Genomic DNA, 15,484 nt, shown 5'->3' with positions numbered 1-15,484 from the left:
GAAAGCATCACCCTTGTCCTCGAGTTGGCAAACTGGCCACACAGGTCCTACCACTCAAATTCACTAGATCACAGAACTACCTCCTTTCATTTTTACACCCAAATGTTTTTCACCATGGTGTTGCCAACTCCATGCAAGTATAAGCCTACTATTAGTCCTTCCACTTCTAAAAAAATTCTGATTCTTTTGAATACAACCTATATTTCAATTCCTATATTCCAGACAAAGTTCCCATTGTAAAAAGTACAGTGATTTCTGCTGCATTTGTGGGCATGCTTACTTATGTTAATAATTCTTAACTTTACTTTCTAGTGCATTTTTCTATGGATCTCTAAGAATGTCTTATTTCAAATCCTCAAGAATACACAGGAGTTATCACTGAGATCCTTCCTAATGCACTCCAACTGTGCTCCTATCATACCTAACTCTAACAGCTTCTATTTCTCAATATACTTTCCTTGGTTGGTGAAATATGCTTCCATGACTCCAGCTACCAATACAATAATGATTTGAAAATCCTTAAAAAAATATTTTTATTGATTTCAGAGAGAGAGAGGGAGAGAGAGAGAAACATCAATGATGAGAGAAAATCATTGATCGGCTGCTTCCTGCATGCCCCCTACTGGAGATTGAGCCCGAAACCTGGGCATGTGTCCTGACCAGGAAAGGAACCATAACATCCTGGCTCATAGGTGAACGCTCAACCACTGAGCCACACTGGTCAGGCATGATTTTCAAATCTTAATCACTAGTCTCAAACTCTAACCTAAATTCTATAATCTATCTCCACTTTTATATCCCACAGGTACCTCAAATTCAACAGGTCCAAGAAAAAATTCCTTCCCAACTCCTCCTCCTCTACCCATACACACACCCATCACCCAACTGCTCCTGTTTCTGTACTTGCATTATCATGAGCATTCTCCTCGCCTCAGCTGACAAAGTTAGAAACGCGAGTCATCCTCCTCAGGCAAGGACTTAGGTACTTACACACAGAAAAAATAGAGAGGGAATTCAGAACGTATTATTTCACAGAAAGCAATCTCAGAAAAAAATGGTGGTTAGATTTGACTTCTCTTCCTGTAAGATATGCTTATTTGTGTAGGTGTTTAAATTATGGCATCAGTATGTCACTAGAAATATGTTCTCAAATGACAAAGACTCAGCCACTTGCCTGATTATACTACTTTACCCAAAAGGAATAAAATCAAAAGGACACAAAAAATGGGGAAAACATGGTCTCCACTCAACCCACCTGTACAATAGGAGCACCTATGCCTCCATTGAGCCAAACCCAGTGAAGAGTAGGGATCACGCCATATCCCGAAACAGAACAGAAGATGATGGAACGCAGCCTCTGCCACTGCTGAGTGAGGTAACTGGGGTGGATCTGCGCGAAGAACACTGCCAGGATCATAGCGAGCACTGTGATCAGGTACACCTGCCGCCAATACTGGAATGAAAGGCAATCAGGTTTTCATTGTTATTGCCAAGGGAAGGAAAAAGTAATTATGGCTTCTACGTTACACATTCCAAATTATTGGCTTGGTATTTGCATCTGCGAACATGATTACCTTCCTTCCTTAAAAAAATGCATGTTCCATTTTTAGGTTTAAACAACTAAACAACTTTTAGGTTTCTCAGGATGACAAACCAAATTTCAAGGTGAGCTGGTTTAAGAGGCCACATTTATCATAAAAAGCATTTTCTGAGTATCTATTACAGGGGTGGGAACCTTTCTTTTGCCAAGCGCCATTGGGATATTTATAACATCATTTGAGGGCCATACAAAATTATCAACTTAAAAATTAGCCTGCTATATTTGGTCAAACATTTAATTAACTCACCCCTAATGCCTTGGCAGGTTCAGACCAAATGATTTTGCAGGCCTTGTACTGTACGGTCAGCGGGCCAAACGGTCCCCGCCCCTGACCTATCATATGCTGGGACAATTTATGTCCTGTAGAAACAAAGATGACTATGACATGGACTCACCCAGTGGGTGAGCTCATAGACTACGGGAGGGGCAGACGTGTAAACAAATGATTATAATCTAATGATGAGTACTGTAACTGTGTTATCACCAGAATGCTGTGGAACCACAGAGGAGGCAGTGATTAATGTTACCTGGAGTGGCCAAAAATGCTTCACAGAGGAGGTGACATCTTAGCTGGGTCTTGTGGAATACATACAATGTGTGGGAAGAGGAAGCCCTCAAGGAACAAACAGGACATGCAGCCGCACGCAGCAGGGGCATTTTGAGAAGGGAGGCTGAACGGCAGGGGGACTGTCAGGCTAAGCATCTGGAGCTTTACCATGTGGGCACTGGGGAGTCGCAGAGTTCTTGAAGAATGGGACGACGTGATTGTTTTTCAAACTGACTTACTAGAAAGAAAACTCTAACAGCCCATGTTGAAAGAATGCGGTGGCAGGAAGAGAGCTAGAAGATATTAGAATAACTGATTCAACAAGTGAATGAGGGCTTGAATTCTTGTTGAACAAGGAAGATGGCGGTGAGCACCAGATTCAGGAGGCATTTTTGAAATGAAGTCTTATTGGCTGACTGGATGTGTGAGAGGGCAGCAGAGGATGGCTTGGCTGTTTCCAGTATGAAAGGCCACATTCACCTTCTATCAATGGAGAAAATGAACAAAGATGATCCAAATGGTGTGTGTGTGTGTGTGTGTGTGTGTGTGCACACGTGTGTGTGTGTGTGTGTGTGTGTGTGTTTACTGGGGAAGAAAACTGGGGGGCATGAAACAATATTTATTTAAAAATATATTAGTTTTGAAGGGCTTATAGAATATTTAGGTTTCTAAATGAGCAGTTGAAAACCTGGTCTTGAAAGCTCACAAGTTAACATCTCATAGGACAGAGTTCATAACCTGGACTCCTATGACTCTGTGGGGCTGTTCACTTCCTGAAATCACATGTCAAATTATTTGGTTAGTTTGTGCCCAAATGTACATTCTCCCGGATGAGGGTCCATAGTTTGCAATCTCATCCTCAAAGCAGCCTGTGCTCCCCAAAAGGTAAAGAGCCACTACAGCAAGTGCGTGTTTAGGAAGATTAGATACCAGAGGGAAGAAAATGTTCCCTTAAATGGTCATGGACTGTGATGGCTTTAGTAGTTCTCCTTTCTCTTCCATCTATCCTGGACTTCCAGTTTTTTTCTGAGGAGATTCACAAAAAGTGTCTGACTAATCTCTTTGATTATCTGATATGTTTACAAAAAGATAAGCAGAAAACAGGTTTCAGAGAAACAGAGAATAAGATAAGCAAAAGAATCCAAACACTACATGGCTGTCCTCACTAAGCTCCTAGTTAGCAGGTTCCCTCTCATTTTTCAAGGTCATAAATAGTTTCATGCAAAACAAACAAGCTGTGAAGGCTGAGCAGACATAATAGGTTGACTACTAAAGTAAAATCAATTTATAACAAGTTAATTGCTTATATATCTATCTATATAAAACCCTAATATGCAAATCGACCCAACAGCGGAATGACCTGTGGAACGACTAGTTGGCGGGGGGCAGGGCTGGTGAGTGGGCAGTGCCAGGCCAGCCAAGGCAGGTGCCAGCAGACAGAGGGAGGTGACCTGCGGCGACGGGGGATGGGGCCAGTGAGCAGGCCGCCAGCCAAGGTGGGTGACAGCGGGGGGGCCCCCAATCGCCCCACCTGCCTGTCGCCCCACAGATTGGCCCTGATCGCTGGCCAGGCCTAGGGACCCTACCCTATATATTGGGAACAGTCTCTTAGATTTAAAAATTAAAACCTGACAAGGCTACTCTAACACTGAAAAAACAGGATGATGCAGTGATGACATGCATGGACTCTGGCTTGCACATTTTGTGGTCAGTCCTGATTCTGACACTTATAACTGTGTGACAAAGCCAATTACTTAACTTCTTTCTGCTTCAGTTTTTCCACCCATAAGATGGGGAAAACGGTACTACTGCCTCAGAAGGATCATGTTATGTACTACTTTTTATAATCCGGGCAAAAAAATGTAGCTGCCCATACAACAGCAAGATGCCTTTCACCTGTATGAAAAGTATGGTCACTGGTGCATGCAGCGTCCTGGATTGCGAGAGGGATGTCCAATTGCCGGTTTAGGCCCGTAAATTGGCAGTCGGACATCCCCCGAGGGGTCCTGGATTGCTAGAGGGTGCAGGCCAGGCTAAGGGACCCCACCAGGCCTCTAGTTTAATTACATACTTATGTTCCAAACTAGGTTTAAAAAGCAAACGGCTCATATGTAAATGGCTACAATTAATACATACTCTTACATTCAAACAAAATTTTTGATTTTTCTTTTTGCTAGTTTTACACTGTCACTATGTTGACAGTTTTCTGTTATTGTGTAGTGACAAAGGTCTACACAAAACTCTTCCATTTCTTCCATAAGTTAATTATGTGCTTATTCAGAATTTCAAAGGAACAATGGCAAGAAAACTCTAAACCTATAAGAAAAGTAGAATAAAAAAATGTTTTAAATTACTTACATTATTACAATAAAATGCATAAAATACTCCAGAGACATAGCAGCCCAGTATTCCAATAGAAATTCCTGCATAATCTAATGCCATCCATCTTCGACAGGTTTTTTCTGATCGATGGCAGGAAAAAAGATGATAGCCCACAGAGCAAAGCATACAGACCTATGAAAAATAAAACAAACACAAGTGAAAGTGAAACAAAAAGAAATAAACCAACATATATGCATGTTGTTCAGGCAAGTGGTAGGTCTAGCCCAGGCTTTCCAGTCAAACACACCTGAGCTTGGAGGTTAGCTCTGTGTCAGGCGAGCTATGTTATTTCTCTAAGCCTCAGTTTCCTCATGGGTTAAATGGGGATAACTATATAACAAAAGTATTTCAAAATGATAGCTAATTTACAATATAGACATTTAAAATAAATAGCATGATAGTAGGAAAGTTACAAATGTTTTAAAAATATCCACTGAGGCTTATTTTGATCCATGAAGGACTTTCTTTTATAAAAAGTATTTACTATATAAGTAATATATGTCCTTAAAAAAAGTCAAAGATCATAGAATTGTATGCTGTAAAAAAAAAAAAAAAATAATAAATCCCTCCTGTTCAAATCTATTCCCAAAAGGTAACCACTGATAACATTTATGTCCTTTCAGGTATTTTCAATGAATATGTCAAAGACCTATAATATAGAAGTCTGCACACACCCACAGAACACATACATACTTATTTATTTATTTTGTTAATCCTCACTCAAAGATTCTTTTTCCATTGATTTTTTTTAGAGTAGAAGAGAGGGAGAGAGAGAGAGAAACATCGATCGATTGGTTGCCTCCCGCACACGCCCCAACTGGGCCGGGATTGAGCCTGCAACTGAGGTATGTACCCTTTACTGGAATCAAACCCGCAACCCTTCAGTCTGTGGGCCCATGCTCTAACCACTGAGCAACTGGCTAGGGCTATATATATATATATATATATATATATTTTTTTTTTTTTTTTTTTTTAAATATATTTTATTGATTTTTTTACAGAAAGGAAGGGAGAGGGATAGAGAGTTAGAAACATCGATGAGAGAGAAACATGGATCAGCTGCCTCCTGCACATCCCCCACTGGGGATGTGCCTGCAACCAAGGTACATGCCCTTGACCGGAATCGAACCTGGGACCCTTTAGTCCGCAGGCTGATGCTCTATCCACTGAGCCAAACCGGCAAGGGCTATATATATACTTTTTTAGATTAATCAAATGGAATCACATTGAACATTCTGTTCTGTAATTTGCTTTTTTCATTTAAGATTTTTCATGGCTATATGAGATTTCATTGTATAGAGTTTACTTTTAAGTTATAAATTAAACATGGCTTTGTTGTGTTCAAGAAAAAATAATTATGACTTTTGTTTACTTTATATGGTTGCCAAATTGAGAGCAAACTAGTCTGATTCAATGAGCTACTCTGAAAACGGATAAGGTTTCTATGGCTGAGTTCCCTACACACATGAAGTATCTGTGATGTGTCACACACTGGGGATACAAAGATGAAACCTATACTCTCAGAGATTTTTTTGAAACAAGTGAACAGATGGTGATGTAAGAAGTCCCATGGGAAAAGTCAGTGCAGAGCACAAGGAGAAAATAGAAGAGGAAGCGTCCTGGCTCTGTGGGCGTGTGTACTGGGGAGGTGGGAGTTGTGGGAACACCTGAACTGAATGTTAACAGGTTGATCTGGTATCCATTAAGGACAAAAATAAAGATGTGTGCATGCTTACTGGGAGGTCCTCAGGAAAAGCAGCATACTGAGAAACAGAACCGTTAAGGAGTATCATGCAGCCTTCTTCATGACATGATTATGGTAAGCTCTATACATCAAGGAGTTTTGACTTCAGTATTATGGGCTAGGTGTGATAATACTGGAGATTTTAAGTGCAACCTTATGGAAAGGCTGAGACAAGAGGCTACAAGAGTAGCCCTGGGGAGCAATGACAAGAGCCTCACTAGGCCAGTGACAGTGGGGGTGGAGAAAACAGGACAGATAAACAATATGAAGCAGGTCAAATGGATAAACCTTTGTAAGCAACTACTAAGGTTGCTTATAATTGTCATCTTGCTATTCTATAACATGGTCATTAAACCTAATCAGTCCCCATGGCCTCAATATCAATATGCAAAACAATGTACCTAGCCACAACCTCTTCACCCAGTCTAATGGCTTTGGTTACTGAACTACAAGTCAGTTTATTGATCCAATGAAACATAATTCTAAGAAGCTTGATAGTTTTGTCAGATCCTTGAGATTAAACACAGTATATCCAGAAAATATCAACATGTATATTCTCATTGAAATGGAAAGATCTTAACTGACAAAAACCATGCAGAGATGATCATAGCTTGGAAGTAGGTAGACGGGTAGGTAGGCAGGTGGCAGGTGTGAGGCAGCTGTGCATACACAAATGTCAGGAGGAATTTTAACCCAAATTTTACATGTGGTTACCTCTGGGAGTGGAATTTCAAGAGATTTTTACTTTCTTCCATATACTTTATTGTTTGCTTGAATTTCTCCATGAGTATATCTTATAGTGATAATAAAAACAACAATAAAGCTAATTTCTTTGTGAACGAGAAGATAAGAAAGAGGAAAAACTACAGTATCAAAGGGAAAGTACAATATACAGTGTTAATGGGAAGCACTGAGTTTTGAGAAAGTTAACCCATACTTAATCTGTTCTGTTTTAAAAGGGATGTGTTACTGAGTTCCTTAGAAAACTGACATGAAAGTTATCTGGAAAAAAGAGTACATTTCAGTTTTCTTCTGTGGAACATCTCATTTCACCAAGGCAAACAGATAATTAGATTGTGACATCCTGCATCTAAACTCCTTGGCACAATAACCAAGTATCTCAGGATCTGGCTCCTGCCTATCTCTCCAGCCCCATCTTTCTCCATTCTCCTAAGATCCAACCACGAAGACCAGTGACTGCAAGTCCAGAAAGTGTTAAGCTGTATCTTGCTTCTGGGCCTTTACAAAAATTATTTTTTCCTACTTAAATGCCCTGCCTCCCTCTCCCTTCTGCCCTCCTACCGGAGTGACCTGACCTTCATGACAGGTTGGTTTTGTTTAGCACTGTATTCCCGATGCCTAGCTTAGTACCTGGATTTAGGGAGGAGGCATGTAAAAATATTTGTTGAACTGACTGTAAATGAACGGAATCCAGGGAGAGACATTTTCAGATTCTACTCTTCTCTAAGACAGGAAGACCTCTGGGGTAGTTTAGAGCCCCTGAAGTCACATTGTTACTCAGAATGTACTCTATTAATCTGGTTGAGAGGAAAGCATTGAGTATATAAAATGGGTAAAATTGAAGAGAAAAAAAAAGTGTTTTAAAAATTAAATGTAAATCAACATTAATACATATATTTATGGTTTACCATGCTTCCTGCTGATTCTAAGAATTTGGGAAAATTAGATGAACAAATTATAAATGTAATTTCATAAATCCATATATATAAAAAGCCAGGGGCCCTCATGATCGAAACAACCGGACGGACAACCGAACAGGCTGCGTGGGGTGACCAGGCTGGCAGGGGGTTAGGGAGGGGTGACCAAACGACTGAAGAGCAGGCTGTGTGGGGCTACCAGGCCGGCAGGGGGGCAGTGAGGAGCAACCAAACAACCGAACAAGGCTGCATGGGGCAACCAGGCTGGCAGGGGGGGGGGGGGGCAGTTAGGGGTGACCAGGCCGGCAGGCAGAGGCGGTTAGGGGTGATCAGGCTGGAAGTGGGGGCAGTTAGGGGTGATCAGGCAGGAAGGCAGGTGTGCGGTTAGGAGCCAGCAGTCCAGGATTGTGAGAGGGATGTCCAATTGCCGGTTTAGGCCCGATCCCCAGGATTGGGCCTAAACCGGCAATCAGACATCCCCCGAGGGGTCCCGGATTGGTGAGGGTGCAGGCTGGGCTGAGGGGACCCTCCCCCCTGTATGAATTTCGTGCACCAGGCCTCTAGTATAAAAATAACAGAAGTGATATTTTTAAGTAGGGAAGATGTACTCATTTGTCTTCAGCAAGTTTTATAGTGGGTAACAAAAAGTCATTGCACTGCCAGTTAGGAGAACAGGGTTTTACTGTAATGATGAGTAATCCTGGGCAGATCACTGTAATATTTTGGATGTTTTTTTACCAGCAGTTTTTTTTTTTTTTTTTAACTATTTCATCTTTATAGTTGTGCAATGCATTGTTTTCTTAGGCCAATATGAAAACCAGTATGTTTTCCCTGGACCAACACTAGTTATATCTGGGTGGTGAAGGGATAAAGGGCAGGCCTAAGGGTAGAGGGATTCCCAAAGTAGATAATATCCATATAACCAACAAGAGAGTAAAAACCAGTTTTGCTTATTTATGATTATTAAGAGCACCTCAGTCTATTTTAAGATATAGCTAAAAATTTATTTTAAAAAATTGATTCATTTTAAAACAACAATGGATTCTAAGAGATATTTAGGCTTCAATCGGGACAAATATTAAACCTGAGAAAGAGCATATTTTAAAAAATACTTAAAAGGAAAAGAAATTTTCTAATAATAACAACACAAAAATACAGAGTATTCTTACCCTCAAAGAACTTTAAAATATTATACTAGAAACTAGGATTCTAAAAAAAAATGGTGGGGGTTGGGGAGAAGGGATATTTTCTGATGGGTTTCTTAGTCATTTAAGTCTAAAGTTTTAACTTGAGTCAAATGATGAAGGCCAAAGATTAGATGATACATAATAAAGCAGATGGCTTACAGATTCACCTTTCAAACCATGTAGCAACAGGTTAACTGCAGGGACTGCTGGCCTATATTTGGAGAAAGTGGGATAACACATTTTTCTTCTCATTTTTATGATCTTCTGTACTTTCTGCATTTTTTTTTTAAATTTAAAAATTATCAACAGGAATTTTGTCCACATTTGTTTTCTTCTTTAGAATGATCTGTTTACAAAACTAAAGTATAACTGCTAAAGGCACTCTTAAAGAGCTCTGAAGAAAAATGAAAGTGCTAAAGAACTAACAAATACAAGAGGTAGAGAGGAGAGAAATTGAAGTAAGTATCTGAAACCAGGCAAGCATAAAAGGACCAAAGGAAATTAACATTAAAGCAACAGATAAGATCAATACCAGCTAAACAAGACATTAAAATTAAGATGGTAAAGAAACAAGTACAAAAATCACAGATGTATAAATTGGAAAAAGATGAGAAATTTTCTCAAGTGTTAAGCAGCCACTAGTATTCTACTTCAATCTGAAAATATAGTAAAATCAGAGTTTCCTATCCTTGCATTAATCTTAAAGCAGAGATGTCTATAAAGGGAAAGAGAAAAGGAAACAAAGAAATGTTCCCAATCTTTAAAACTTATTAGATTTCAAATATCCTCTAATAATAACATCCAAATACACTTTTATAAAACATACTTTTGGTGCTTATACTATGAAAGTGAGTAAGCTATCCAATATGCAATTTTGGGGGCTTTTAAAGCAAGTGGTGGATGTGAAGTAACATCACCTGCCCAGACTTGTCTGACTAAAGTTCTCTTTCCCACTAACAGTGTTTATGAAATGACTTACCTGGAAGCAGAAAAGACAAATAGAACAAATTACAAAATCTTCTCTGGATGCACTTGCTGAAGGTAACACAGATGTCATGTCATATATTCCCAGTGTGAAGAAGAGAAAGAAACCCAGCAAATGACTCCAAATGTTTACTGTCTCATTAGATAAAATAAACAAACTGGAAGACAAAACAAAACAAAGCCCATGAAGTTCAGAATCATAGTGGCTCGCTCACTGTCAGCATTTTAAAGGTTAGGGACAATTTTTTCTGGGTTACCTAACACTTGGTACTTTAAGCCCTCAACCCCATCTTTGCCTTTCTAAATTTGATATATCATTTGGCTTAATTAATCTCTTAGTTTTCCCACAACCAATCCTAGGATCTTAGAGGTTTTTTGATGCTCACCTGTATTATTATATTGACCATTTTCTTCCTTGTATTAGACTTATTTATGTATAAATGCCATTTCAACCTCCAGCCTATTAACTCCCTGATGGCTGGCACCATTCATCTTTATGACACCACTGTTCCAAGCACAGTGCCTTGCTCGAATTAGATGCTAAATGTCTACAGAAATAAATGTGCAGATTAAAACTGGATATTAACTAGCATACTCTGATGTTCAATAATAGGTGTCTGAAAACCTAAGTATTAGGTTAGACAACTTAAAATACCTTTTTAGTATTTGTTAAATGCAAAATTAAATGGATTTGAGAGAAGCAGAGTAAATAAAAATGAATTCACTGGAAAGACCTTTAAGACAGGCATGCTGGAACAACTTTTCAAAACCACTGTTTTGCAACCACAGTTTCCAGGTGGCATGTTCCTATTAGGAACAATAAATAGGAGGTCACTATTGCTGACTGACTGGTTTGCAGCACAGGCTGGTGTACCACACCGGGCACAAGTCCAGGCCTACTGTCCCTTCACCCCCTCTGCAACAAGTCAGCTCTGTGATCGTGAGAAAGTCACTTAACCTCTCTGGCTTCGGTATCTTCATCTACAGAAAAGGGAGCTGGATTAGATGATGCTGCAAGTCCCTTCCAGCTCCTTCCTTAATCTTGTGAAGCGTTTCTCCTGCTCTGGATAGAACTGACCTGATTATTTATTGAAAGGTGACATCATGACTAAAAAATGAAAATATTCTTGCATTTCTCTTGCAAAATAATCTTCCTAAACTAAGCCTTTGGCTTTTACTGATTCAGAATCCTCATTAGGAAACATTAACATATACCTAGCCCATGGAATCTGCAGCAGTCACCATGGTTCTCCGTTCCCATCTTTGCACAACAAAAACAGCAGGGCTTCACACAGTCAAACGACCAAGGATAAAGTGAATCATGTATCATGAAGTTCAGGTTTTATCCTGTACAAGCACCAAGTATAAAGACTACTTACATTGTTGTGTGTCGAGGGGATAAGATGCAGGAATGTGAGGGAACCCATCTAACTACAGGTCTGTTTTGACAATCAATACTATGTTCTGCCTGTTGCTTCAGAACTTTTCATTTTGTGAAGCTCCGTATAACCGGACTAACTGAACTGACAGATACAATCTTGGCATGTTTCTTCCAACTAACAGAGTACTGGCAGAACAGTTGTGACACAATACCTCTCCTTATATCTCAAATCTATCCTGGTCGTGCTTGATAGCAACAAGAAGAGAGGGCAAAGGCTGAAACCGGAAAAGACCAAGCTGGTGGGAAAAGCACTTAGGAGAATATTCTCAATAGACAACATACTCTTAATTTATGAGAAGTTAGGCCCAGACTGTTCAGTTTCAAAATCAATAATCAGCCTGGCTGGGATGGCTCAATGGTAGAGCATTGACCTATGAACCAGAAAGACACAGTTCGATTCAGGGCACATGCCCGGTTTGTGGGTCCCAGACCCAGTAGGGGGTGTGCAAGAGGCAGCCGATCAATGATTCTCTCTCACCATCAGTGTTTCTGTCTCTCCCTCTCCCTTCCCCTCTGAACAATCAATAAAAATATATTTTAAAAAAAATCATCTCCATCATCAACATCTGTTTAGCTTTGAAATCGATGATCGTAATGATACCATTTGTTTGTGTGCATAGGCCCTGTATAGGGTTTCGCATATGTAACCTCATTTAATCCTTATAGCTTTCTGAAGCAGCTACTACGATCACCCTCACTTTTACAAATGGGAAAAATTAGACTCAGAGAGGTTAACTTTTCCTCAAGGTCCCACAGTGGCTAAGTGGTAGATCTGGATACCCAAGTTTTTTGTTTGTTTGTTTTTCTTTTGACTCAACAGCCCAAGATCCAAAGCACTAGATTTCATTTCTCAATCCATAAGATTTGGACTCTAATAATAGAATGCAGAGGATCACTGCTAGGTGGGTATAAAATATTTAAGGCAATTCACTACCTGCAGGGCTTAGCTCTGATTTCCTGTGTAATACCTTATCCACAGGAGGAGGCACTGGGGAGAAAAAGATTACTTAGGATTCAACTTGTGAAGTCCTGTGGGCCGTCCGTTAAAAGTAAAAAAGGGATAGACAGTGATTGTTACCTTGTGACTGTGAGTCACAGAAATACTGTCAAGGCAGGCAAAGGAACCGGGGAAGGACCATGCTGAAAAGGTCAAGAACCAGACTTGTGGGTGCTGCCTTGAGCAATCCAACAGCCCACTTTCCAGCACTGGGGTTTGTCTCTACAGTGACCTGGAGCTGGCCGACATCTGCACTTTAATTCTCTTAAAGTGGGGTCCTGATTTAAGTACATACAGTGACTTTCCACAGAAAGCTCTTTGAAGACTCTGAACACTGATTTTTCAGTTGTGTTTTTTTTTAAGCCCAGGCTTTCCGGGGTGTTCAGGGTTTGGATGATGACATTCCAGAGTTGCTCCTACAGTTCTCTGGTGGAGGGCGGTGCCCGTTATAGGCTCTCTTTGCTACCAAGTGCCTTTCCTACACGGCGTTTTTCACAACGGTTATTATGTAATAGTGTCATTATCTTTTCAACGTGTGCCACCCAGGCTGGACTTTAGCAGCCCCTGAGAACAAGGGCCTTGTCTGCTGTTCTCTGCACCACCTGGCTGAGGTGCCTGTCCCCTGGCAGGGGCTCCACCGTACCTGCTGGATGAAGGAAGCAGGGGCTTCTCAAAATGTGAACTTGTTTCCTATCATACAGGCATTTTATCTGACCCCGAACATCTGAATTTCCAAAGGGCTGCTCTAAAAAATAAAGCTTAGAGATACACAGGGGCAAGTACGGCTCCACCACTGTCAGTGGGGTGAGTCCGGCATGTGATCCGGTCATCACCAAAAGGAATCGAAGATGTCAAAGCCCTTTGTGAACAGCAGAGCGCCAGAGTCAGGAGTTAGGGTCACTGGTGCTATCGTTATTCTTATTCGGTGGATCAAATCCCCCCCGCGGCGGAGGAGGGAAGGTAACAGGCAGGAGAGGTGGCGGAAAGATGAAAAGGAAGCGCCCGGAGGAGAGCGGGGAAAGCAGCGGGGAGACCAGACCGATCCCGGGTGGTGGGGAGGAGGGGCTGCCGGCGCGTCGGAGGCGGCCAGACGGTACCTTTTGATACAGAGCCTGGAGGGCAGGTAGGCCCGGTAGCCGTCGGTGATGTACGGGTTGTCCTTGAGGGACACGGGGATCTGCTCGTAGGTGTAGAGGCGGATGCCGCGGGGCACCAGGACCGGCCAGTACTGGTAGCTGCCCAGCTCGATGTAATGCGCGCTCTTCAGCAGCTTCTGATGCATCCTCCCCGGTCGCCGCCGCTCCCCGCGGGGAGCTCGCCCCGCCCCGCCTCCCCGGGGAGGGGGCTTCGCCGCCGCAGCCCCCGCCCCGGAGCCCGCGGACGCTGCGCGAGGTCCTTCGACGCCGCCGCTGCCCAGGCCCGGCTGCGAGCACACTGGCCACCGCCGTCAGCGCCCGGGCGGTCCGGCGGAGGCCCCGCCCCCGACGTCATCACGCGGCGGAGGCCCCGCCCCTCGCTGGGGCCGCCTGGCGCGCCGGGTTGTGTCCAGGGCGGGCTCCTTGAACTGCACAAGACCCGTCCCATGTCTCCCCTTTTCGGTAAGAAGGGCACAGAACTGCACGGGGGAATACAAGTGTTTCTTTTTTTCTTTTCTTTATTTTTTGTTTTTTAATTAGAAGCAATAGCTGTTAAATTTTGAAAAATCAAGGAGAAAACGGTTTAAGACAAAAACTAGAGTTAAGTGTTCACCGGTTTCTCTGTGCCTCCAAGGAATCTCACACACTTAATGGCAGAAGGGAACTTGGAGGTTTCTAAGCTAAGGTTAGTCCTTTCCTGTAGTTGCAAACAGAGGAAACCTGATGCTCACGGAACATTTTCCAAAATCTGAGCATCCACCGAGCCATTAAGAAAACCCCAACACACTCAAAACACACTAAAACCATTCAGAGTATGTCCTTTAACCTAACACCGTGATCGGCAAACTGCGGCTCACGAGCCACATGCGGCTCTTGGGCCCCTTGAGTGTGGCTCTTCTTCCACAAAATACCACGGCCTGGGTGAATCTATTTTGAAGAAGTGGCATTAGAAGAAGTTTAAGTTGAAAAAATTTGGCTCTCAAAATTCATGCATGGGGGTGTGTGTCTCTCAGCCCAGCCTGCACCCTCTCCAATCCGGGACCCCTCAAGGGATGTCCGACTGCCCGATAGGATCAGGCCTAAATGGGCAGTCGGACATCCCTCTCACAACCTAGGACTGCTGTCTCCCAACTGCTTTCCTGCCTGCCTTCATGATTGCCCCTAACTGCTTCTGCCTGCCAGCCTGATCACCCTCTAACGACTCCCATGCCAGCCTGATTGCCCCTAACTTCCCTCCTTTGCCGGCCTGGTCACCCCTAACTGCCCTCCCCTGAAGGCCTGGTCACCCCTAACTGCCCTCCCCTGCTGGCCATCTTGTGGTGACCATCTTGTGTCCACATGGGGGCAGCCATCTTTGATCACATGGGGGCAGCCATCTTGTATGTTGGAGTGATGGTCAATCTGCATATTACTCTTTTATTAGATAGGATAGAGGCCTGGTGCACGGGTGGGGGCCAGCTGGTTTGCCAAGAAGGGTGTCCTGGATCAGGGTGGGGGTTCTCTTGAGGCGTGAGGTGGCCTGGGCGAGGGGCCTGTGGTGGTTTGCAGGCCGGCCACACCCCCTGGCGACCCAAGCGGAGGCCCTGGTATCTGGGATTTATTTATATTCTATAATTGAAACTTTGTAGCCTTGAGCAGAGGCCAGGGCAGGCCAGGGCGGACAGGAAGCGTGCCTTCCTCCATAGCCAGGGGCAACCCAAGCCTCTGGCTGGCTCCAGCTCTGTGACTGCACCATCTTTGTTGGGATTTATTTATCTTCTATAATTGAAATTTGTAGCCTTGAGCGGAGGCCAGGGCTGGCCAGAGTG

The 15,484-nt window shown here is 42.7% G+C and overlaps 1 protein-coding gene across 7 annotated transcripts in view; it reads right to left on the bottom strand.

Moving 5' to 3' along the window:
• Positions 1-13,955, bottom strand: part of PAQR3 (progestin and adipoQ receptor family member 3) — a 40,278-nt gene extending 26,323 nt beyond the window's left edge. For 6 of the 7 annotated variants that reach the window (XR_008558501.1, XR_008558502.1, XR_008558505.1 and 3 more), the window contains exons 1-4: positions 13,638-13,955; positions 10,098-10,260; positions 4,506-4,661; positions 1,256-1,453 (exon numbers count right to left, since the gene is read on the bottom strand). Coding sequence is in view for 1 of the 7 variants with exons in the window: in XM_008143646.3 (XP_008141868.1) it covers positions 1,256-1,453; positions 4,506-4,661; positions 10,098-10,260; positions 13,638-13,822 (702 nt within the window). In the remaining 6 variants the exon portion in view is untranslated. The remainder of the gene's footprint in view (positions 1-1,255; positions 1,454-4,505; positions 4,662-10,097; positions 10,261-13,637) is intronic. The other variant, XR_008558508.1, reaches the window with a different exon arrangement.
• Between the last annotated feature and the right edge of the window lie 1,529 nt (positions 13,956-15,484).

The sequence above is a fragment of the Eptesicus fuscus genome, chromosome 2 (assembly GCF_027574615.1).
Source record: "Eptesicus fuscus isolate TK198812 chromosome 2, DD_ASM_mEF_20220401, whole genome shotgun sequence".
NCBI lineage: Eukaryota > Metazoa > Chordata > Mammalia > Chiroptera > Vespertilionidae > Eptesicus > Eptesicus fuscus.
This window is presented reverse-complemented; position numbering and strand designations above follow the sequence as displayed.